The sequence below is a fragment of the Anolis sagrei genome, chromosome 3 (assembly GCF_037176765.1).
Source record: "Anolis sagrei isolate rAnoSag1 chromosome 3, rAnoSag1.mat, whole genome shotgun sequence".
NCBI lineage: Eukaryota > Metazoa > Chordata > Lepidosauria > Squamata > Dactyloidae > Anolis > Anolis sagrei.
Window position 1 is genome coordinate 48,194,233 of NC_090023.1, and position 23,489 is coordinate 48,217,721.

Genomic DNA, 23,489 nt, shown 5'->3' on the forward strand with positions numbered 1-23,489 from the left:
GAATATCTCATAGTCTCTCAACCATTTCAACATAGATTGTGGTAGTAACAGAAACAAAGTCTCTGGAATATAACAACAACTGTTTTCAAAGTAAGTACCTCACAAGTAAACAGGAAACAACACTTTCAAACCAGGAACAGAAATTGGTTTCAAATTTTGATACATAGTGTCAAAATGTATTATGTAGTCATGTTGTATGTGGCCATGTTGTATGCAGTCTTAGTAATAAAACCATCTGTATGATAGAGGAAATTGATAGAAATTATAACTCGTTCATAATGACTAGACATTAAAAGGTCTCAGCTTACATAGTCTAGGAACTCAAAGTTTAAAGGGGGAAAAAAGGTTGATGTCATTGTTTTGTGGCCACTGAATAAGTAAAGCCATGTCTCCAGTCTAAATTGTTTGAGGGCATAGTTTTATGCATTTTGCTAAAGGAAAAAATTCAGAAAATGCAATGATGGCATATGGGTCAATTTGTTCAATCAAAGCATATTTCCATTTCTGGTAAGGTTTACAATGTATTTATATAGTCCGGAATAAGTACCATGAAGAAACACTCTTATTTATTTATTTTTATAATGCCTTACGACATCCCTTTCACAATTTGTAATATGTTGTATATGTTTCCACCTTGTACAATGCCAAGTTTATTCTCAATATGCTAAATGAAAAGTTTTCTCAGATAGTATGCTATTTGGGTTTCTTAAAAAACAACAAATCAAGCCAATGATTTAACCATGTTCAGTTGTTCCAATATTTTCTTTAATAACTTGCTTTTCCAAGTGGCCTATCACTACCTTTCAATGCTTGCTTGCTTGCTTGTTTTGTTTTGGTTTTTTTGTTTGTTTTTTGTTTTTGTTTTTGGCTTTTAGATGATTTTAAAATGAAAAGCCTTCAAGAAAATATGCTTTTTAGGGAGTGTTGAAACTTTTTTTTAAAGAAGTGAAGTACTTGTGGATGCTGCTTGGGCTTTATTATATGATTGTTTTCTTTGGGTCCTAAGCCAGATATGTTTTTAAACATTCACAAAATAGCTTATTGTAATAATAGTGTCTTGTTACCCTTTTCACAAGATCACAATTCTTGCTCATGTCTAGAGCTCCATTAGAACAAGAACCTTTCTTTTAGGAAAATGGCAGTCGACGGGAATTGGGTTAGGCATTCTCCTGATTTGAATCTAGTGAACCAAAGTGAATCCATCAGTGTAATAACAGATTTTATGTGCCTCATACATAATAAAAGATACCATTTCTACTCAGCTGAACATTCCATAATTTGCTGGCAGAGTTAACAGTCATTGTTTGATTAAAAGACCTCAATTACAGTAACTGTCTGGATCTGATCAGCAGCTGTTTCAACACATGGGAAGAGTTAGAATTGGCAGTTATTGTAAAACGTTACAGGAAAACTGTATGGAGAGTGCCAAATATGAGGTTTTGAAGGTGGGTCAGTATTGCAACATATACTTTTCAAATGTAATGTCTTTAGTTTGCTACTTAATCCATTTGTATTAGAAATTTGCGCATAGATGACTAAAAATGCCTTGCTTTTTACCATTGGAAGAAACATCGATGGATATTGTTTTTGTTGAAACTAAGAATAGTTTCAACAAAAAAGGAGAAGTACAATGGGTTCCATTCAGTTTTGATCCAAGCCTTAACTTAGTACACCTACTGTATAATGGAAGTTTTGATAAAGCATTTTGGTGCTATTTTTAATTTGTGTGCCTGTGCTGATGGGTTCAACTAAAGAATGTTGGATTCCTGATCACTGCCTAAATCTAGTCATTTTTTTCCTCAGAATAGACCCATTGAATAAGTAGGAAATTAAGAAATCACCACTTATGTAATTCCTCTTGATTATGTGTCTGTTAGGACTAACATTGAATTATTTCTAACAATCTTCAAAATTTCTAGCAATCTTCAAAATTACCATTTTTGCATAGGTGGGATCTATGATGAAGACCTGCCTGCACAACAAATGTGTCTGAGTTTTGTGACTTTTGTGAGAACATTGAGACAGTAGAAAAATACTGACACGTTAAAAGTATTTCTTCCTGGAATGCTTTTTTCTTATTGAAATGAAACCAGTGTATTCATTAGAGCAGTTCTTAGGCAACAAGACCCAGTATTCTTGTTGCCTAAGATAAACCAGCATATGGCGTTCTTCCCAAAGTCAATGTGTGCAGTACCCAAGCTGATAATATTAATCTAGTGTCTTAGGGAGAAAATCTAACAAATTCCTCCCTTACTCAGCAGTGAAGAATACATTAGTAATTAAATAGCTAACAACTGTTGCTATCTTTTTATAACAACCAAAGCAGCTGTACAAGGTAGATACCTCATTTTAATGATGTGGCCAGTAGTCATGTGCATTCAGGACTTACCTTGATCTGTTTTGTGTCCTGGCTTTTAGAGGAGACCCCGATCCATTTTCATCTGAGTCTCCCAAAATCGGGAGGTTGGATATTTGAGGGGGGGGGGGGACTTCACCCATAGGCAGGGCTGTAGCCAGAAAATCTTTTTGGGAGGAGTTAAAAATTGGGGGGGGGGGGGGTTGAAACTTACCTCCTAGCTCATGCTGAAGCAAAGAGCACAGTAGGGGGGAGAGCAGCCTTCAATAGCATGCAGTTCCGCCACCTCCACCAAGTCTGGCCTCCTTAATGAGAGCATTCAACACTCCCCCCCCCCCCCCAAACTTGGTTGCTTCACTACATCAGTTATTTCTGCAAGTAATGACAATGTGAATAAATTGTCAATATTTGCTTGAGATAGTGCTTGCAGTTCTGGAGGGACTCTTAATTTTTTGCGTCTCATAGACTTAGAATGGGGATTTGGTTAACCAGTTAAAATTCATGAGTAAACCATTTTTTTAACCTGAAAAATTTCGGGGGGGGGGGGGGTTGAACCCCTAACCCCCCCCCCAAGTTACAGGCCTGCCCATAGGCCCAAAGTACCCGGGCCTATGGGTGCAGGCTTTGGGCCTACACACCTGGGCCTTGCAGGGCCTGCAGCTGAACAAGGAACGCTCCTTACTCAGCGCTTGGCTGCAGGCCCTGCCAGGCCCCAGGCAATTGATGCAAAAAGCCAGTTTGGAGCCGGTACCCGCTCCCACTTGCCTTTAGTTTCTATTGCATTTTCGTTCCAAGAGGGGCATTTCCGTTTTGTGCCATCTGAATGAACGGAATGAAACGGAAACACAAATCAAACGAATGGGACAAATTTCAGGCCCATGACTAATGGCCAGCCATTCTGAGCGGGTGGTGAGCTAGGTGTTGAAACTGATGAAGAAAAATATAAGGAGTGGATGCAGACTTAGTCATACTTTGAAAAGAAGACTCAGTGAAATAAATACTAAATTAAGCCCCACTGAGCATATCAGCACTACAGATGATTCTCCATTTTTGCAGGTTTCACATTCATGGTTTTGATTATTCACAAGTTTGAAACCTGCCTCCACCCAAAGCTGGGTGAACATTTATATGGCATCCCCATCCTCAGGAGGTGAGCTAGGGGTCTGTTCGGGATGCAGGCATACCACATGCTTCTCTTCCACATGGTATCTCCCTTTTTTGGGATGAAATAGATATTCATGGCACACAGGTAATAGGAGGAACTGGCCCTGTGCAGATCCAGCTCTTCATCCTCTTCCTGTGTTCTGTTAATCTGTTTCACCTGCACAAAGGAAGAGGAGTACTGGCTGGAAAAGGGAAGAAATAGCATATAGGAAGAAGAGGAGAAACTGGATCTGCCAGGTAAGTGGGACTATTTCTTTTTTGTCCTCTTTGTTGTGACTTTCTATTCTGCCTGGTCTCTCCTTCCCTTTCCCGATCAAAACAGAGACTTGTGACAGGAAGTTAGGAGGAGGAGCCGGACCTGCACTGCTTCCCTTACCTCACGGATCAGGTTCCTCTTCCTCTTTTCTGTGTCCTATGAATCTCTTATTCTGCCAAGGCAAAAAATGGGAGTACCAGTGGAACGAAAACACACACCACACAAGCCCAGTCACTTACAGTATCAAGTCAGCTTGTGCAGTCTGGGTAAACCTTAATTCATTTTGGTATCCTGGATTTGGGCAGGGGCCCAGATCCATTTTCCAGGAGCCTTCCGAATTCGGGTGTACTGAAATCCATTTTCGATCTGGGAAGCTGAAAGATTTGTTTTTAATCTGGCCCCATTGGCTGTTAGGAATTGTGAGAGTTGAAGTCCAAAACACCTAGAAGACCAAAGTTTGCCCAGGCCTGATTTAGCTGCAAGTCACAAAGCACATAACTGCTAAATGAAAGGTAAAAATCATATGGCTCTCCAGATGTTGGATTGTATTTTCTAGCATGCCTCACCATAGGCTTGCACTGGTGGAAACAGCAGTTGAACCACCTTTGAAAGGCCACATAGTTCCCTGCAATGTGCTCCATGATTAAAAAACAAATGAGTGATATAAGTGTATTCTAAACAAGCTCTAAGCCTTTCCCTGTCTAGTAACCTCTTTTGAATGATGCAGAAAAAAACAATCAGCAAGCATTGTGCTGATCTACACTAACTGCAGTTTGCTTGAATAAAGCATTCAATGTAGATTATTGTGATGCAATGACAGAGCGGGTACACTGACAAATAATACTGGCTTCCTATGGCCCTAGTTGATAGAACATCCTTAGAAAGTGTGGAAAGAGCTACTATGTTTATATAGCACTAAAAATAGAATTGTATAACACAAGATTTGGCAGAACTATTAATTACATCCCCAAGAAAGTATAAAGAATTATTCTAGTCTTAAAGATAACACGACAAAGTATTATTTCTGATTTATTTGCCTGATGTTTCTCTTACCCACGCATTTTCCCCTTTACTAGTCTACATCTAATTGGATACGCTTTTTGGCTTTCAACAAGTTGAACTGTTAAAGAGAGCAACTGTTTACATGTGAAGAAATTTCCTCCCTTGATTTATTTTTTTTTCCATTTTTAGCATTTTATAAAGGAAGTTGTTTTTCAGGTTAGACAGTGTAAAGACTGAGACTTGGAGACTGCATGTTCAAATGAACTGTGGGTGTCAAAGAATGAAAATAGATGCCTGGCCAAAAAAATGAGAGGAAGTGTGTGTTTGTAGGACAGACTCTTTCCATCCTTGGCTTTGATGCTGTTTTCAAAAGGTCAGTCCCTCGGCAACTGCAATTCTGCTGTCCTTCAAACAAGCCTCTTGGTAATGGGTCTGTTTTAAGAGTGTAGTCAAGGATGCAATACTGTGTTCCAAGTGAAGTAGGGCCAGACTCGGTGAGGAATCAAAGCAGAGTGCAGTTTAGAATAGGGGCTTTGTTTACACAAAGTGGACCAGAAATTAAACCTGGGTGTTCGGATGACATCCATACTCTCCTGATCCTTAATGCAGGGTAAACTGCGTTATACAGGTTTGGCCCTATATTAAGCTGATGTCAGAAATTTCTCTGTAATTGTGGAGAAACACTGGAGCAGTGCCATACTTTGAGCAGATTGCAGACAACATGACTGGCTCCGCTATCCATATGGGCTATCCAACAGTGCCATCTCCTTTCCCCTGCACTCGATAGATGAATCAGGGCTGTGTTGTCCTCCTTTTTGCTGTGGCATATGGCCAGGGAGAAAGAATTAGAAAAAGATGTTTTACCCCATATGAGTGATTCTGAGAAAATAGTCATTAATTTCCTGAAAACTGCATGCTCTGAACATTTCTAGGAATACCTTTTTTTTTGGGGGGGGGGGGGGATTGAAATTTTGGGGAAAAGTTCAACTGCACCCAATAGACTCCAGTGACTTAGCGTGTTAAACTGCTGAGCTGCTGGTGAAGCCACCCCTGGGATGACTGCCACCAGTGGAGCCTAGGTTCCATACCAGCCTAAGGATGAACCCAATACAGATGCTAATGCCTTTTCAGATACCAATGTGGAGGGAAAGGGGCAATGAAAAAGGTTGCTCAGGGTAAGGAGTGGCAGCAAAAGTGGACTGTCACTGAATGCCAGCAGGGCCACCCCTCAACATGTTAACTCCAAAAATCTGCAAAAGTACATTGCCACCTAATGCCTGTTCATTGCCCAGGTTGACACCAAGGATCTGTCTGGCTCAAAATAACTGAAGTCAAATTCTGCAGGATTACAGCTACCATTATCCTCCATCACAGTGGGAGAATTATTTATTTATTTATTTATTATTCGAACTTACATGCCGCCACTCCCCTGGGGCTCGGAGCGGCTTACAAAAACAGGCTAAAATCGAACAACAATTTAAAAACAATTTTAAACAATTTTAAAACAGCAATATCAAATATCAAAGGCCTGTTGAAACAGGTATGTCTTACATGCCCTGCGGAAAGCTGATAAGTCCTGCAAGGCACGGACTTCAGGTGGCAGAGTATTCCAGAGTGATGGTGCCACTGCTGTAAAGGCTTTGCGTCTGGTTGCTGTTAGACGCAAGGTCTTGACACTGGGAATTCCCAACAAATCTTGGTCTTCAGAACGGAGGGATCTCTGGGGTTGGTAAGGGGTGAGGTGATCCCTCAGGTACATCGGCCCCAGACCATGCAAGGCCTTAAAGGCGAGTTGAAGTCCAGAAATATATCTTCCCCATGCTTCGCTAGAATTGAAAGTACTTATTTCTTCCTTAACCCAAATTTGAAGACCATTAATGGACAACTTGAAATGAAAAATTGTTACGTTTAGGAAGAATGATAGTGTTTACTTATTGAAAGTAATTCACAATTTTTCCTCCAGATGGTGCTATTTAATAAGAAAAAATCTATTAATGACTTGTATGAACAGTAATACAAGCAGTCCCGCAGTTACAAACATCCGATTTACAAAAGTATAGTTAAGAACAGGCGTGAGACAACAGGAAGTGAGAGAAATCTACCCCTTGGAAGGGAAAATCACCCCTGAAAGAGTTATTATGGGGAAAAAGTGTCTCAACTAAAACTTTGAGACCAATCAATGTTTCCACAAAAAGCCATTTTTTTCAAAATCCAATTATCACAAGGACAAAAAGTGAAGTGAAATCTCTTGAACAGGGGCACAGACAGCAAAACAAACACCACAGGTGTGTTAACCCTTCTCTGTGCTATCTAAAGCTTATATATGTATATACATGTGTGTGGCTGGAGTTACACTTCAAAAATGATGTACCTCTTCTGAATTACAAATAAATTCAATTTAAGAACAAGTCTGCAGAGTCTGTCTTGTTCGTAACTTGAGAACTGCCTGTAGAGGATTTCAGTTTTTTGTATCAGAGGTAAACCGCAGAAGATATATATCATTGTATCCTAATTCAGCAAATCCATGAACCCTAAAATTTGTCATCTGCATAAAATAGTCACTTCCAAGGAGAAGATTTCTGTGATTTCTGACACACAGTTTCAGTTCATTAATAATCCTGATTTCTGTGTTAATGTGCAATATATAGATTCTGTCTGCTTGCCTAAATAGTAAATTGAGGGAGCAATCCTTAAGAATTTAGGAAGAGGTACTCTCTAATTTATCACTTCTTCAATACCCCATCCATCATAAAAAAATCAAGTGAATCCCAAACAATTGTTTTGGCTAGTGATAAAGACCAGCAGTGGTGCCTTCAGCATGCATAGGTTCCCCTGGTGCAGTGGTTGAACACCTACATTCGGTTGAAGATTGTAGGAACACAATTGCACATGCAGGGCCATTGCTCATGCAGATGTGCATGGGATTTGTATGGCTTTTCATTGTGCATTGAGTTGCACACTGCTGACATTCAGCATTAGGGTTATGTAGCATTTATCAGTGTGTATTTCAGCATTCATATATGTGTTATACAATCCTGAGGAAGGATTTTGGTGAACTCTTTGTTGTAATTCATGTACTGCAAATCGAGGCAATTAAAAGCTCTAATTGTGGGAACCTTCAAGCAAGGCTAGGAGAGATATCCTAGGGCCCTTTCAAACAGGCCCTTTATCCCAGGATCTGATCCCAGGTTTTCTGTTTATCCCAGATTATCTGGCAGTGCAGACCCATATAACCCAGTTTAAAGCGGAAAACCTGGGATCAGATCCTGGGTTATAGGGCCTGTCTGGAAGGGCACTTGGAGAGTCACAGCTTCCAAGAGTTGAATTGACAGTACTCGGTTATTTGAACTAATTACTCATTATAAAACACTTTCCTATATTCCTCAATTAAAAAACAAACAAACCATTTTTGCTATGAATTGGAAGGTTTAATTTCCTGCTATCTCTGTTCCTTGCCCATATATGTGGCTGTGTCCTTAAGTTGCTGGTTGACCTATGGCACCCTATGAAATGTGTAGTGTCGTCTTAGCGAAGAGGAATACTTTGCCAGTTCCTTCCTGTGAAATATAACCTATGGCACCTGGCATTTTTGACAGTTTCCCATCCAAGAACTAAGATGATCTCCTAAACTGAAAAGATCACACAGGATCTGGTATCTTTTAGTGGAATAACTATTCATATTAGCCAGTGGCCATGCTGAGTGGGAGCCATGCTGGACCAGTGGCCATGCAGAATGGAGATTCTGGGAGTTATTGGGGAATAAAGCCGAGTTTTCCAATAAAAGCTGGGAACATGAGATCATTTGCTTGTTTGTGGGACTGTTGGGGATGGCAATGCATGCTCATGTTATAGCCATAAACACTCACTCTCTCATCTTCATAGGAGAGGTAAGTTGGGGCAAGATATTTAGGAGCAATTGCACTGTTGTTCCATCATTCTATAAATTATAATAATAAATTTTATTTGTTACCCACCTCTCTCATATATTAAAATACAAATAACAAAGTCTGATTCTAATACTAATAAACGGTAAGTTAAAATTCACATTATTATTATTATTATTATTATTATTATTATTATTATTATTATTTGATACACAACAAGATTAGTACACAGCAAACAAGATCACTATGCTGGCTTTTATATTTGATCACACGTCAGAGACTTCCCCAGTGTCTAGGACTGTGTGATGTATTGGCGAATAATGTGCGGAGATCCGAGTAGTGTGGACTTTTGCAGCTGGCAGATGGTAATTTTGTCAGTGCCAATTGTGTTTAAGTGCAGGCCAGGATCTTTAGGCAATGCACCCAGTGTGCTGATCACCACTGGAACCAGCTTTGCAGTTCGATCTTTAAATCCTCATATCGTGTAAGCTTTTCCAGTTACTGCTCATCAATTCTGCTGTTGCCTGGGATTGCAACATCAATGATGATGATGATTATATTTATTTATACCCCGCTTTATCTCCCCTGAAGGTGACTCAAAGCAGCATAACATAAAAGCATCAGCATAACCATTTAAAATATAAAATATATGAACATTAAAGCAGGATTAAATATAAACAGTATTTTTTTAAAAAAAAAATCCCAGTTAAAACTATTAAAACAAATTCAAAGTTAAAAACCACAGGTCTTCAATTGTTGTTATACTGTGTTAACATAGATGCATGAACTATATACCTATGTGTAGGCTGTTAATTGTAGCAAGTCTTTTCATTGCTTCTGTATATTCCTACAAATTTTAATTGAAATGTATGGTATGCATTGGAAAGTGAAGGTGCAATGAAATGGCGACTGGTTGGCAGCCAATAGAATGGTGAGAATAGACAGTACAAAATAGCTGCTGACAGAACTTCCTGTGCATAAGCTCCTTAACACTCAGTTGTACATGTTGAAATAGAAGTGAGGTAACATATTCTATTACCTCCGTTGCAGGGATGATGGTAAAGGAAGCTATATTTGTCACTTGGGCAGAGAGCCGTTCTGAGTGTTTAGACACTTTTTATTTCTAATTGAAAAGCCTGGCAAATATGTTTCCAGCTTTTTTAGAATGCAGATTTAAAAATGCATGCCTTTGCCTTAAATAGCTGGGCATTGGGCAATTCCACTTAACATCTATTATTATATTTTAAAGCTTTCCCTTGCATGGCAATTAGTTGTGAAACATTTCAAAGGGAAATTTTTAAGAGTTAAAGTAATCTCTTTACTCCAAAGCATCCAAGCAACACAAATGTAAAGTTGTTGTGTGTTTGGATTCAGTTTGACAGAGCTTCTGTTCCAAAGAGTGGATGAGTAGGAGAGGTGCCAAAATGAACATATCCTGTCACTGTACGTGGGGGTGGACTCTGGGGATCGAGTATTGTTTATTCCAGCTCTTAACTGTTTCAGTGAAGGTAGCAAAAGTGCCGGCAAAGTGCCCTGTGGCAGGTTCAAAGGATGGATAGAAGTTGGAGTTCCTGGCCAGCAGTCAGACGGTGCTTTCAGAAATGGGTTGGTTACTCAAAGAATGCAGGCTTGAGAGAAAGAGAGGAAACGCGGGCAAAGCAAACCAAGAAGGAACTGGAGACTTGTGGAGAAAATGCTTGGAGGGGACGAAGAAGTTCTGAGGTGCAGCAATGTCACTGTCCTTTTGTTGTTTGAATGTGTCATGCTTGCCTTGAGAGAATGAGAGTGCAATTGGGTTTAGGGGATGATCAGAAAGAATGCATTTGATAAGTAACACTACACTCATGGCTGAACTGTCCTAATGTTTTAGTCAGACTAGGAGCAAGTGCAGATACGATATTTATAGTTTGTGAAGTGCATCTGCACTCCTTTTTCATAAATGTGTAAAACACATGATAACCTTTTTCCCCCTGGCAGATATATTTTGAGAGAAAACTCATTTTGGTTTCTAAACCAAACACTTGGGTATTTTTTTCTACTGAGACTGAAGAGGTAGGCTGGATCTACGCTGCCAAATAATGCAGTATGAACTGTATTGTTTGGTAAGTGTAGAGCATTGAACTGCACTATATTCAGCTATACTGACCATATAATGCAGTTTAGATCCAGCCCGTTTCATGTATATCAAAGTGATACTTTATTTTGAATATATGTAAACCCGTGATTTTATAATTTTGCATAAATCTTTTGAATACAGTAAGCTTTACTATGAACTGCATATACCTAACTTCCATGTTTTCTCTATTCATGCCTTTTAATTTGGAGACAGAAGCTGAATATATCTGTGCATTCTATCATGTGGATTAAGATTAAATAATGTTTGATTGCTTTTAATTAGATAATTTAAGATGAGAGTTGTCAGCAAACATGTTCATTGCTGGCTCTTCTGAAAGGTGATAATGTCTCTTAACTCACAGACTGAAGAATCATCTGTTTAAAGTTGTGACTTATATTTTGTCTGAAGTTTTGCAAAACTTTCCGTTAATGGCAACTTTTGTACAGTATTGGTGTTGTAATCAGCCCTGACCACAGTCTTGTGTTTACTTCACTGCACAAGTCAAATATATGTGTATAGAAAAGCTAAACAGGATTTCTCAGCAGACATGATTTGGTGAAATAACATCATGATTATTCGAATCTATTGCTAACCCTTTTTGACTAAATTATTTCCCAAAATTGGGTTGCGCATGAGATTTGTGGAATATGGTAAAAACGTCTTTGAGTTTCAGGGGTTTGAAAATTGAGGTGTGCACTATATTCGATTGCACATTAGACATGAGTAAATATAGCAATGATTATTTTGATAATAATCATAATAATAATTTTGTTCAGCACCCACCTAGCCATGGATTGAAACGGGGAACAACAACATATTTAAATGGAATATATACCATTAAAAATCAGAGGTGTGCAGAATTCTGGCACAGCATTCAGTATTCATCTGATTCAGCCAGAATCAGCAGCCAAATCTCTGATATGAGGTGGTGCAGGCAGCGGCAGCCGGAGACCGGCAATAACAGGGCGGGTCGAGGCTGGTCTTTGACCGTATTGGCTGCATTCGGCTGCTATGAGAAAATAACAGCCATGCACGGGTTTTGACTCCTCCCCTCCCCTTTAGCCTTGCCAGATCCAATCAGAAAAAGAAAGTGGATCTTGTGTCTTTTTTGAAAAGCTGGTGTTACAGAGGAAGAGATGTTCTAGCTCTGTGTGTCTCAGAACCACTGTTTAGTGCTTAGAGAACAGATCACTTTTTGAGAATTCCTTTTTCATCTGCCTTAATTTTTTTAGTTAAGTATCTTTCAGCCCTTCTTTTATTTTACTGGTAATTTTGCTAGGGAGGAGTGGGTGGGCCACTTCTCCCTAGCAAAATTACTAGTAAAAATAAAAGGATGGAAAGATATTTAACTAAGTTCCTTCCACCCCCACCCCCCTCCCACCACTTCTTTGACTCTCAGTCTCTGCTATACCCTCCCCAACCCTACCTTCCAGCCTGTGTGTGTGTGTGTGTGTGTGTGTGCACCAGTCCTGCAGCCTCCTCCAATAGCCCTTTAAAAATGTTCTAAAAATCACTGGATTACCTATATGTTCTGAAACTTAGGGAGCTCTCAGTACTCAATATGTCCTCCAAGTGTGGCCATTTTCATCTTGATAGTCATAAATGACAGAAAGAGGAGCTCCACCATACCACAGCCCCATTGACACCAATTGCTGGATCTTCTCAAAGCTAAAATGGAGCTTCAGGCTATCAGATACAAAAAAAGAAGTTTCCCCCCGCTCAATTTCAGGAACTTCCCAAAAAACAGAATAGGAGCCCAGCCAAAAATGGGATGGGTTTTTCTCAAAATTGTAGAATCACAGAATTGGAAGAGACCTTGTGGGCCATTCAGTCCAACCCACCGCCAAGAAGCAGAAAATTGTATTCAAAGCACCCCTAACAGATGGCTATCCAACCTATGCTTAAAAGCCCTACAAAAAACTCATAAACCAGTTAAAACACATCACATCACTTCTAGCCTCAAAGTCGATCACAACATTAAACAATACAAATTATAACATATAAAGACCTTCCCGAATCAAAAGGTTTTAGGCTGCTGCCGAAAAGACAACAGGGAGGGAGCCATTCTAGGAGGTTCCAAGGTCTTTGGGCAGCCACTGAGAAGGCCCTCTCTCACATCCTCATTGACCTCATTAAAAACAATACATATTTAAACAATCAGTATATTGTTTATTCCACAATTTTCATAGAACCTGAACATCATTTTAGAACAATGGTTCTCAATGGAAGCGAGAATGAAAATCCGGTCCGTGAACCTCCTTCCTCTTTATTTATTTTATTTATTTTATTTTATTTCCACTCCTTTCCTCAGAGTTAACCAGCTCCACCCCTTTTGGTACTAATGTTGGAGAGTGATCCCTGGTCAAAGTTGTCCCTGGTCAAGTGGGCCCTGTTCAATTGGTCCCTGATCAAAGTGGACCCTGGCCAAAGTGGGCCCTGGTGAAAGTGGGCCCTGGTCAAGTGGACCCTGGTCAAAAAAAAGTTGGGAACTACTGATTTATAGCAACTCTTTTTAAGAACTGTTATGTTTATTGAAGTTAATTTAGTTCATAACTCTATTTTGAAGAGCCTCATATATAAAAGAAATTCTATCTAAATAAAATAAAATAAAATAGATTTTCAGACCTAAAAGCTAAATTCACATGGATGAATCTTAAGTAAACATTCATAGGATGTTTACTTAAGATTCATAGGATGTAAGCAGATTCACATGGATGAATCTTAAGTAAACATTCATAGGATTACTGTATGGCTTCAGTCTCACATCTTTAATTGATTTTTTTCTTGTTGAACCTAAATGAATCATAGCTGGGAGGAAGGGGCAGGTATCAGTTAATTAGTGTGACCTATGTATCTTGTGCTATTAAGATGTATTCCAATACTTAGCTCAGTTCAAATAATGTGTGTCACATATTGTAATATTCCTTTTTATGTGGGAACAAAATAGCTTGGAATCTGAGCACCAATTGCTTGGAATCTGAGCAGAGGCTAGTTGATAGCTTATGTGCTTTTTGATATTGTACGTTTCAATTTAAAAAATATATAGCATGATCCTGTATCTATAGGACCAATATTTGTGATTTTATATATCCACGTATAACAAAAAGTCCTCTCTAACCATTTTCTAGGTTCTCCACTGCAACTCAGAGGTGTTCCTAGGCACAAAGTCCTTTAAGGTTTGCTATTATACATAGTTATGCATATCTACGCAAAGTTCCCAGAGGATACAGGACTCATACCTTACATGAATTGTGTGTTAATCAGGAGCGCTTGATTGGAATCCATGGTATCTGTAGTTTAGGAAATGTGATTAGGATTAGTGTATCAGGTTTTGTTTTGTTTTTCGCATTAAACCATGCAACTGACCTTTTCTATGCAACACGATAGTGTATTAAGTTCTTGTCATTCCTATTTAATGTTTTCATTTTTTTTTTACCCCAATATAAGGAACGCCAGCGGCTGGAGACAATCCTCAACCTGTGTGCAGAATATTCCAAGCCTGACAGTGATCCTGTTGCCATCACAACTGTAGCTGATGTTCAAAAAATCAATAAAGAACTTGAAAAGCTTCAGGTGTCTGATGAAGATTCTGTATTTGAAGATTCTCAGATGACTCCAGAAACAAGATTGAGACGGCACTTGCAGTCACCTACTGGAGATTCCGATTTCTCTGACTTCAGCGATCTTGGTCAGAACTCTCTGGGAATCTTTTCTTCTGGAGGGGCCAGAACAAATAAATATATAAATGACAACCGGACAATTTCACCTTCACCTGCTTCTGCCTTCATGAAGGGTGTCAATGATTCTTCTTACCTAAGCATCATGTCAAAGGTAAGTGGATAGTATTATGTAGAAAAAACTGGTTGGAAATCTCGTTTGGAATTAAGATTGTTTCTGTACTTTTACTAAAGAACCTTTTGAAAAATTTTTATAACTACTGTGTATGTTCTTGTTTTTAGCTTTGCTGCAACAACAGTCAGTCTTATGGCACAAATCATGAGAAGTTAATCATTTTCCTTGTTTTTGTGCATATTGACCCATAGTTTGGGAGTAACTGATTCGGCCAAAAGCTTGTAGTGATTGTATATTTTTTAACTGCTACAACTTTTGATAAAATACAATGGGCGTAATATAGTATAAAGACCCTCTAACATCCAGGCTACTGCGCTGTGATGTAGGTATAGAGACACAGAACCAGCACTCATCATAATTATTATGAAGCACAACATTTTTTGTAAAGCAAACCACAACCAAATCAAAAGTGTATGTGTGTGTGTATCTATCTATCTCTGGTTGACATATAACATCTCTGTGGGTTAAAATCTGGAGAAGAAATGATTACCAGGTATGATAAGATACAGTCAGCCCTCCATTTTCATGGTAGTTAGCGGTGCATGACCCCCATGAAAGTAGAAAGCCACAAATAAAAATGCAGGAAATTGACCGTACTATCACATTGGAGGATCTATAAAGATCTAGAGAAGTGTTCTCTCTAGGAATCTGTAGTCTTCCAGCGTGACTCTGTGGTCAGCTTCTTATGGTTGACCATAGTGTCATGGTGGTTGACCCACATATTCCTACAGAAAATGTATTAATCAAATCCATGAATAATCAAATTCACAAAAGTTAAATCCCTAAATGTGAAATTCCAACTATATTAGCAGGGTTATCAAAAGTGACAGCATTTTTTTCCTGCTGCTTCCAAGGGAAACATTAAAGCCATTGGCTTCAAGTTGACCTAGATGTTAGGAATAACTTCCTGATTGTACAGTCAGACTTCCTGTGTGACAGTAGAATGTGACAGTAGAATGTACTTTCTTTTGTTGGAAGAGTTTAGGCAATTCGGTAAGGTAATGGCTTAGAAAGAGTGGTGCACATACCTGGTGAGACAACAGGAAGTGAGAGAAATCTACTCTTCGGAGGGGAAATTCACTCCTGGAAGCGTTACCATGGGAAAAATGTGTCTCCACTGAAGCTTTATCACCAGTCCTTATTTCCATAACAAGCATTTTTTTTTCAAAATCTAATTATCACAGGGACAAAACATGAAATCACACCTTCTGAACAGGGGCATAGACAGTAAAACAAGCACCACAGGGGTGGTCACTCTTATGGTATTCAAAGGCTGGCTGGCTGGAGAGAGAAGGGGGGGGGGCTGGAGTTACACTTAAAACATTTACCTTTTCTGACTTACATATAATTTCAACTTAAGAACAAACCTACAAAACCTATCTTGTTCGTAACTTGATTTTCTTTACTTGTGTGAAACATAAATCCAGAGTCTTATACTGCAAATGACAAATTTACCAATAGATCCCAACAAACCTTTTGTCCAGTTCTGGGCTATATGAACTCTTTCATCTGTGTGAGTCTGTGAATCCAAGGACTGTAGCTGTGCATGTTTTCCATGTTTAGTCTTTGCCTTCTGTACGTGAGAGATCCTGTTTTAACTATTCACGAGGAAGATGAAACCCAAGATGCAACATCAGTATTAATCAAGCAGGATGCTTGCAAATGAGTGGTGTTCCTGTTGGAATTAATGTAGCTGGCAGGGGATGCCATTCATTAAAAAGGATCTTTTTTATTCTGACAACAATAAGAACTTCAGACCTGTCAATTACATCCATTATGTGTTCCAAATGTCCACAGTTGCCCTTATGAATTATACTGCTTATTCATAGTCCAAAGAAAGAACATATGGTTTAATAATTTTCTTCCCTCGAACTTTAGGAAAGGATTGAGAATAGGGAACAAGGCCAAGATACTACTGTTAATACTGAAAAATTATCTTGTGACTATGAAAGTAACTTAAGTTCCACATACTATTCAGTCTTCTGTGGAAAATGAAAAAAATTATAATCAGTAAGGAGACTAGGGCCATGTCTACACTGCCAAAGTAAAGTGGATTCACTGCTCAGCTGCTGCAGGGAGTCCAGGTGACAGAGCTGGATTCACAGCACATGTCCTGCTTCCAACCATTAATGCAGGTCAAGAGGGCATGGGATTTACTCTGGAGTTCCAGGAAGCTCTGTAGTAATTCTGGAGTCTGGGAGGTGTGGACAGATAGATTTGGCTGGATTTGCCCCAAGTAACTCCACATTTTCAGCAGACCCATTGCTGTGTCCCCACCAACAATCAGGTCCCTCTCAGAAGCTTGCTGTAGATGTTACAGTACTGTTACATCAGGACATCCAGCCATGTTACCAGAAATGTAACATTACCAGCAGAAATGTAACATTACAGCAGAAATGTAACATTACCTCTGGCAGGTAGCTGGTTGCTGGAATTCATGCAATGATAGTGACAGCAGCCCTAATTCACCCAGAGACTGGCCAATTATGTGGATAGCCAAAGGGTTTCAGGGGCACTCCCAGGCTGCATCAGGACAGCTCTAAAGCACTAACCCAAATTGCTCAGGTAAATGTAGACATGGCTCTCAGATGGCTTTCCTAAATATTGTGGGGTCATATCCCATTGTAATAATATTCAGAAATAATAGATGTTGAGATACAGGAGTGCTTTGGAAGAATGATAAAAGGAGCCAAGTTTTTCAATGAAAATCTCATTTATTGTTGTTTTATCTTCTTAAATGTTTGCTGATGTAAGCAATATTTTAATGGCTGTTTTGAAAAAGAAATAAAATCATAATGGAAGCATGTATATTTTGAAATGCCTTACATTAAGAAGTACAATTGTTGCTTTATTACAGACACCAGATTGCATGGTTGATGAACAAAGAGCAATGCAGCTTAATCAAATGGAAGAACAGCGCCTTGTAATACTGAATAACTTGGAAGAACTTGAACAAAAAATCAAGGATTTAAATGATCAGATGGATGAGTCCTCCAGAGAGGTAAGATATCACTGGAAAATGCACATGGCTTATTTTAAGAAAACATAGTGCTATATAAGATGAAGCATACATATTCCAAACACATTTATGCACATTATTGAAAGATAGCGTCAAAAGGCTGTTGATATATCCCACTGTCATGCATTCGTGTGAAGATGTATCAAAATTGTAAATGGACAAGGAGTTGAACTGGAAGACATTGATTATTATAGTTTTAAGTGGTTTTATATGGATTTTTATTATGTATTACTAAATGTTTTTAATTGATATGTATGTATGTATGTATGTTGTGGCATCTAATTGTTGCCAATCTGTACACCGCCCTGAGTTGCCTTCGGGCTGAGAAGAGTGGAATAAAAATGCTGTAAATAAATAAATGAATGAAAGAATAAATAAAGGTGTCTGATGCCAGTTAGTAACACATAAAGAATGGCATCACCCCTGTCCTGTGAAGGATGGCACCAAAGTGATGGAAGTGATGGTAGCTTTGATCTTCATGCTGAATCCAATCCTTCATATGAGACTCTTTTCTTTGTATACTTACAGTATAATCCTAAACACATTATTTAGAAGTAAATCTCACTACATTCAGTGGGTTTATGTGATAGTTCAAGAATGAGCAGTTGTCCGAGGGCAGGAGTCCTCGGGAAACTTTGCAGAGTTGCACCTCCTGTCATAACTCCACATTCATCCTCCAAATAATGTTGCCCTATATACCCTCCAAACACCCTGAAGGGAAAGTGGGAAGTACCTTGCCATAATTTCCATCCCCGAGGTCAAATTAAACCCAGCACTGTACTCTTTCATGACAGGCAGAAATCCAGAGGTAATTTCCTGTTCCTTGACCTGGGAGATGTAGTGGAAGTGCCTCCCCTGTTTTTTGAGGGGAAAAAAAGAGAATGTGTAGTTCTCCAGAATCCCGTGGCAGGTACAGAATGGGCCTGGGAGCAATGTGGCCCACAGTAAGCACTTCGCCCATCTTTGACCTAAGTGGTGTGTTTTGAAATGCAGTCCAGCAAAAGATTTCTGTTCTACTTATGATATTTGCTCATTAACATTTTACAAACATGCACTGTAATAAGACATTACTTGGAAGTATATATGAGTATATTTAACAGCCAATGGTAGGATGAATAAAGATAAGGAAATAAAATAAAGATAAGAAGTAAAATCCTGTCACATATAAATAATAATAGGATGAACTCTTTGAAAAAGTGACAAGTGCAAATGCTGGCTATAAGGAAATCAGAAAAAAAAACTAGTAGATACAGTAAAGACAGAAGATAGTAGAAAAAATAGTGTTTTAAAGCAAGTGATGTGGTAGCTTGATTTAAATCAGTTTCCAGTATTACTGTTTCCATGTGTGTGTTCAGACACCTCAAGAGGACTTAATAATGTGGGTTGGCTTTGGAGATTTAAAATAAAATATGTATTATGCATGAATAAGCTTTCCAAAACTGTGTGTCAGGAATTCTTTATGAGCTGTATTGAGGCTGAGAATTATTTTGTGTTCTTAGATGGACATGGAATGTGCTCTGTTGGATGGAGAGCAGAAATCCGAAACAGCTGAACTTCTCAAGGAGAAGGAAATACTAGACCATTTAAACAGGAAGATAGCAGAGCTGGAGCGAAATGTTATTGGCGAAAAAACTAAGGTAAATAAAGTCACATCTTCACCATTTTTGCAAAGGTTTCAAAACAGTATTTGAAAAAGAAAATATTGTTCTTTGGTACCCTGTTTTCATTAAAAGAAAAATATTGTGAACTAAGTAGCAGCCACTATCTGAATGCTCGGGGGAGTTCATGGCAGCCAAAATAGAATAACAACTTCAAACTGGCATTGATTTTGCTCCATATTTACATAACGTTGTTGTTTATTGAATAATATTATTATTCAAGAATAGCATATTGAGTTAAGAAGAAGGAAGAATATACACTTCAGAAAGGTGTGCGATGTTTTCTTAATTCTAATCGATCACCAGTTTTATCCATGTTTAATCACAGTTACTTCTTTGGTGATATTTAAAATCCCATGAGTTTTAATAGTTCAGTTTAATTTTTAAAAACTCTTTTCATGCTTGCAGAAGATTGGTAGATTTGTACTTTGTTTGAATTTATGTGGTCCCACCTAACCATAACTTGTGTAATATATACACAAAGAAGACTAAATGGCCAAAAAGTAAAAACGGAATAGTAAAAAGGAGCCCCCAGTGATGGAATGGGTTAAACCCTTGTGTCGGCAGGACTGAAAGGTTGGCAGTTTGAATCTGGGGAGCGGGGTGAGCTTCTGTCGGTCAGCTCCAGCTTCTCATGCGGGGACATGAGAGAAGCCTCCCACAGGATGGTAAAACATCTGGGTGTCCCCTGGGCAACATCTTGCAGACAGCCAATTCTCTCACACTAGAAGCAACTTGCAGTTTCTCAAATTGCTTCTGACACTAAAATAATAATGCTAATAACAAATAGTAAAAGAGACTTGAACTTGATTATGTTAAGTTTTGCATAATTTATTTGAACATCCAACCTGCCATTATATATAGTGATATGCCATCAGTTTCTCATAAATTGGGTCCAAAGTGGATATTGACCACCATTGCTAGTATCAAAACTCCAGTAACCATTCTTTCAGTTCCAGCCAGTGGCTCTGATATCAGTGATGCAGTAACTCTGATTCAAATTTTTGTCTAATCTATAAAACAATCCTCTAGGGTACTGGGCCACATCTCAAAATTAATTAAAACTCCTTGAATAATTCTTTCAAAATTGGAATTAAACTTCTAAGCTGACCTACTTTTTGCTTGATATCAGAGCCATCAGTTGTTGCTGATCTCTCTCAACATGGGTGTTTTTGGGAAAGAGTTATAATAAGTGGCCAAAACAATGTGTCAGTCTTACTCATTTCCATAGTTGTTCCATAGTTGTTCTACTTCAGATTCATTTGTGGCTTCAAAATCTTTTTTTAATTGATAGTTTTTGTTTTAAAAACTTAACACAAAATTTACAAACATAGAAATAAGGGTACAAACCATAAGACAAAATACAAAGATGAAAACAGTAGAAATACATTTTCCTAATATAAAAACATACTACTGCAACCACCCATCATCAACTATTTAAAGATATAAAGTACCTAGTTCTGTCTAATGGGTTTTTGCCCTGCGTTTTCTATGTCCCTTGAAAAAAGATGTCCCCTCTACAAAAACTTGGGGGGGGGGGGCAAAAAGCATTTGATATCATTTATATGATTCATGTTTGCATTGCCTGTGTGTATACAGGGTCACAGGAGGTTTATTACTTTGAAGGAATATGTAAAGATCAAGCTAGACATATAGTTAGCATGGACATTTTTGTTACATAAATAGCAGCTCCGTGAATGTCTGAGCAACCTTGAGAGTATTTCTTCCTGACATGCTCTCAGTAAAAAAATGCCTCTCCAAAAATTCCCCACTGTTGTCAGTGGAGGCTTCCGTTGAAATGCATATTTCAGGTTTGGAGAAGTATTCCTGACATTGCCAACTTCATTCCTATGACTGCTGTTTCCGTATAAAGATATGAACATTAAATAAAGTTGCATACCACAGGAAACCGCAGAAAGTACGTTCACCAGACTAGCAGTTCCAGAACGAAGAGATTCTGCCACTTCGTTGTCTCACCATCCTATATGAACCGGTCAACTTGTTGAGGTCATCCACTGAGTCTGTATCTCTTGACAGCATTTTCTGCGTAGTCTATAACAGAAAGAGCAATACATATCCAGTCTTGGAAACCTCCTTTTCTGAATATTCACCACATCGAAAATTCTACTTTCCAGCTGCATTCTCTCCATTAGGAGAGAATGCAGGTGGAAAATGGCCATACAGCCCGGGAAACTCACAGCAACCCAGTGATTCTGGCCATGAAATCCTTTGGCAATGCAATGTAGATTTTTTTGTAAAAAGGAATAACAATAAATTTCTTATTAATAAGGGCATTTTTGACTATTATACCCACAAAAATATTACACAGCTTGACAATATTTCCATTTATATTTCCCACTTTTTGTACAATAAGAAGTGATTGAAGAAATGTGGTTGAATTTTGTGTATGTGTGTGTGTGTGTGTGTGTGTCTAAGAGTGTGTGTGTATAGAGAGAGACTTTTATCACATTATTTCTGTTTAATACATTGTTTTGTAGCTTCCAGTAGCTCTTCAGTTATGTTTTGAGGACAGCTTTAATGAGCAGATGTAGTTTGCATGCATATCAGGTATCGTTTTGCTCATTTAAGCTGGAATCCTATATTCAGTTACCTGAGAGTAAGTACCATTGAACTTAGTGTTGTCTTCCTCTGAGTAAACCTATATAGGATTTCACAGTTAATATCCTTCTGCAATCTAAAAGCCTGTGTAGTATCATTTCCCTGCTCATATTCCATGTTATGATGGTACAGCTCTCTACTTCAAGCAGCTGTTGTGATTTGCTCCACACATGAATAGAGTTTTGAGAATAGTGAAATGATATCTGTGTACAGATTATGAAAGATAAAACCAATTTCATTCATAGAAATATAGCACAAATGATGGGAGTTCTGTTTGTGATAGTGATAGCTTGATGTTTATGGAAAGAGTTAAGGACTGGAATTAAGTTTTGATCTGGGCACCTGTTTTAAAGGAAGTCTTGTGCAGATCAAGCTGACCCTTGAGACCAGCTGTTTCAGAAGCTTGTGAAATTCTTAAAAAGAGATATCATGAATGAAAAGATAATCAGTTTTCCATCTGAAAGCTTAAAATAGACGAAAGGAAGAATGTCCATACTCCTTTTTCATGCTTAGAAGGATGAAAACAACAACAAGAATGGATTAATTTTGAACTATGAATGCACTCAAAATAAAAAAAATATATACTGTATATTGGATCTGACTTTAATTGATAATCCAGTTTAAGCCAACATCTCACTAAAATTCAATTGGATTTTTGTGGATCTGCTCTCACTGGCACTAAACATTGAATGTTGAACTTGGTTTACTTGCTAGACATATATGACAGTTATTTGACTTACCTGGACTATTTTGAATACAAATTATCCAACTGTATTCAGCATCAGCAAAACTGCAACATGATGTGCTCTATACTCTTATCTTTTTAGTGAATAGAAAGTACAGTGGTCTTTGGGAAATACTACTGAGAAGGATAATCAGGACCTTTAATACTACCAATAATAATAAACTTTACTTATACCTGCCACCATCTCCCATAGGGACTAGGGATGACTGACAAATAGTACACAACGGTGCCATACAACATATAAAATTAAAACCAACAACACATTTAAAATCATACATATAAAATTAGCAAGAGCAATAAAATCAATAAAATATGGCATACAATCAATTTAGCCTTCCCTGGCTAAAGAGAGTATTCTGGCTGCCATCTTAAACGTTATTAAAGACCTGTTGAAAGAACCAAGTTTTTTGCACTTTATGAAAGTGCTGTAGTGTGGGGGCTTGCCAAAGTTCCCTGGGTAGGATGTTCCATAGCCAGGTGGCCACCACCAAGAAGGCCTTCTCCCTCGTCCCCATCAACTGCACTTGAGACGGAGGTGGAATCAAGAAGAGAGCGTCCCGATAGATCCTGGAGCTCGCACTCCAGGATCCCATACTAAAAAAAGAACCCATACTAAAAAAGAATGAACCAAAAGCCTTCTTATGTCAAACCAAAGATCTGTGTAATCAGCAGCAACTAACCAGGGGTTTCTGGGTAACTCATAAGCAAGACTTGGGAACAGCAACCATCATCTATTATTTGACTCCCAGAGGTTTGCATTCAGAGGGATATTTCTTGAATGAGGAGATTCTGTTTAGTAGTCATGGATTATAGCTATT

The 23,489-nt window shown here is 38.4% G+C and overlaps 1 protein-coding gene across 10 annotated transcripts in view; it reads left to right on the forward strand.

The window, feature by feature from the left end:
* PHLDB2 (pleckstrin homology like domain family B member 2) overlaps positions 1–23,489 on the forward strand; it is a 79,198-nt gene that overhangs the window by 19,596 nt on the left and 36,113 nt on the right. For all 10 annotated transcript variants that reach the window (XM_067466650.1, XM_067466649.1, XM_067466648.1 and 7 more), the window contains 3 exons: positions 14,226–14,609; positions 17,488–17,631; positions 19,149–19,286. In XM_067466650.1, the coding sequence (XP_067322751.1) occupies positions 14,226–14,609; positions 17,488–17,631; positions 19,149–19,286 (666 nt within the window). The remainder of the gene's footprint in view (positions 1–14,225; positions 14,610–17,487; positions 17,632–19,148; positions 19,287–23,489) is intronic.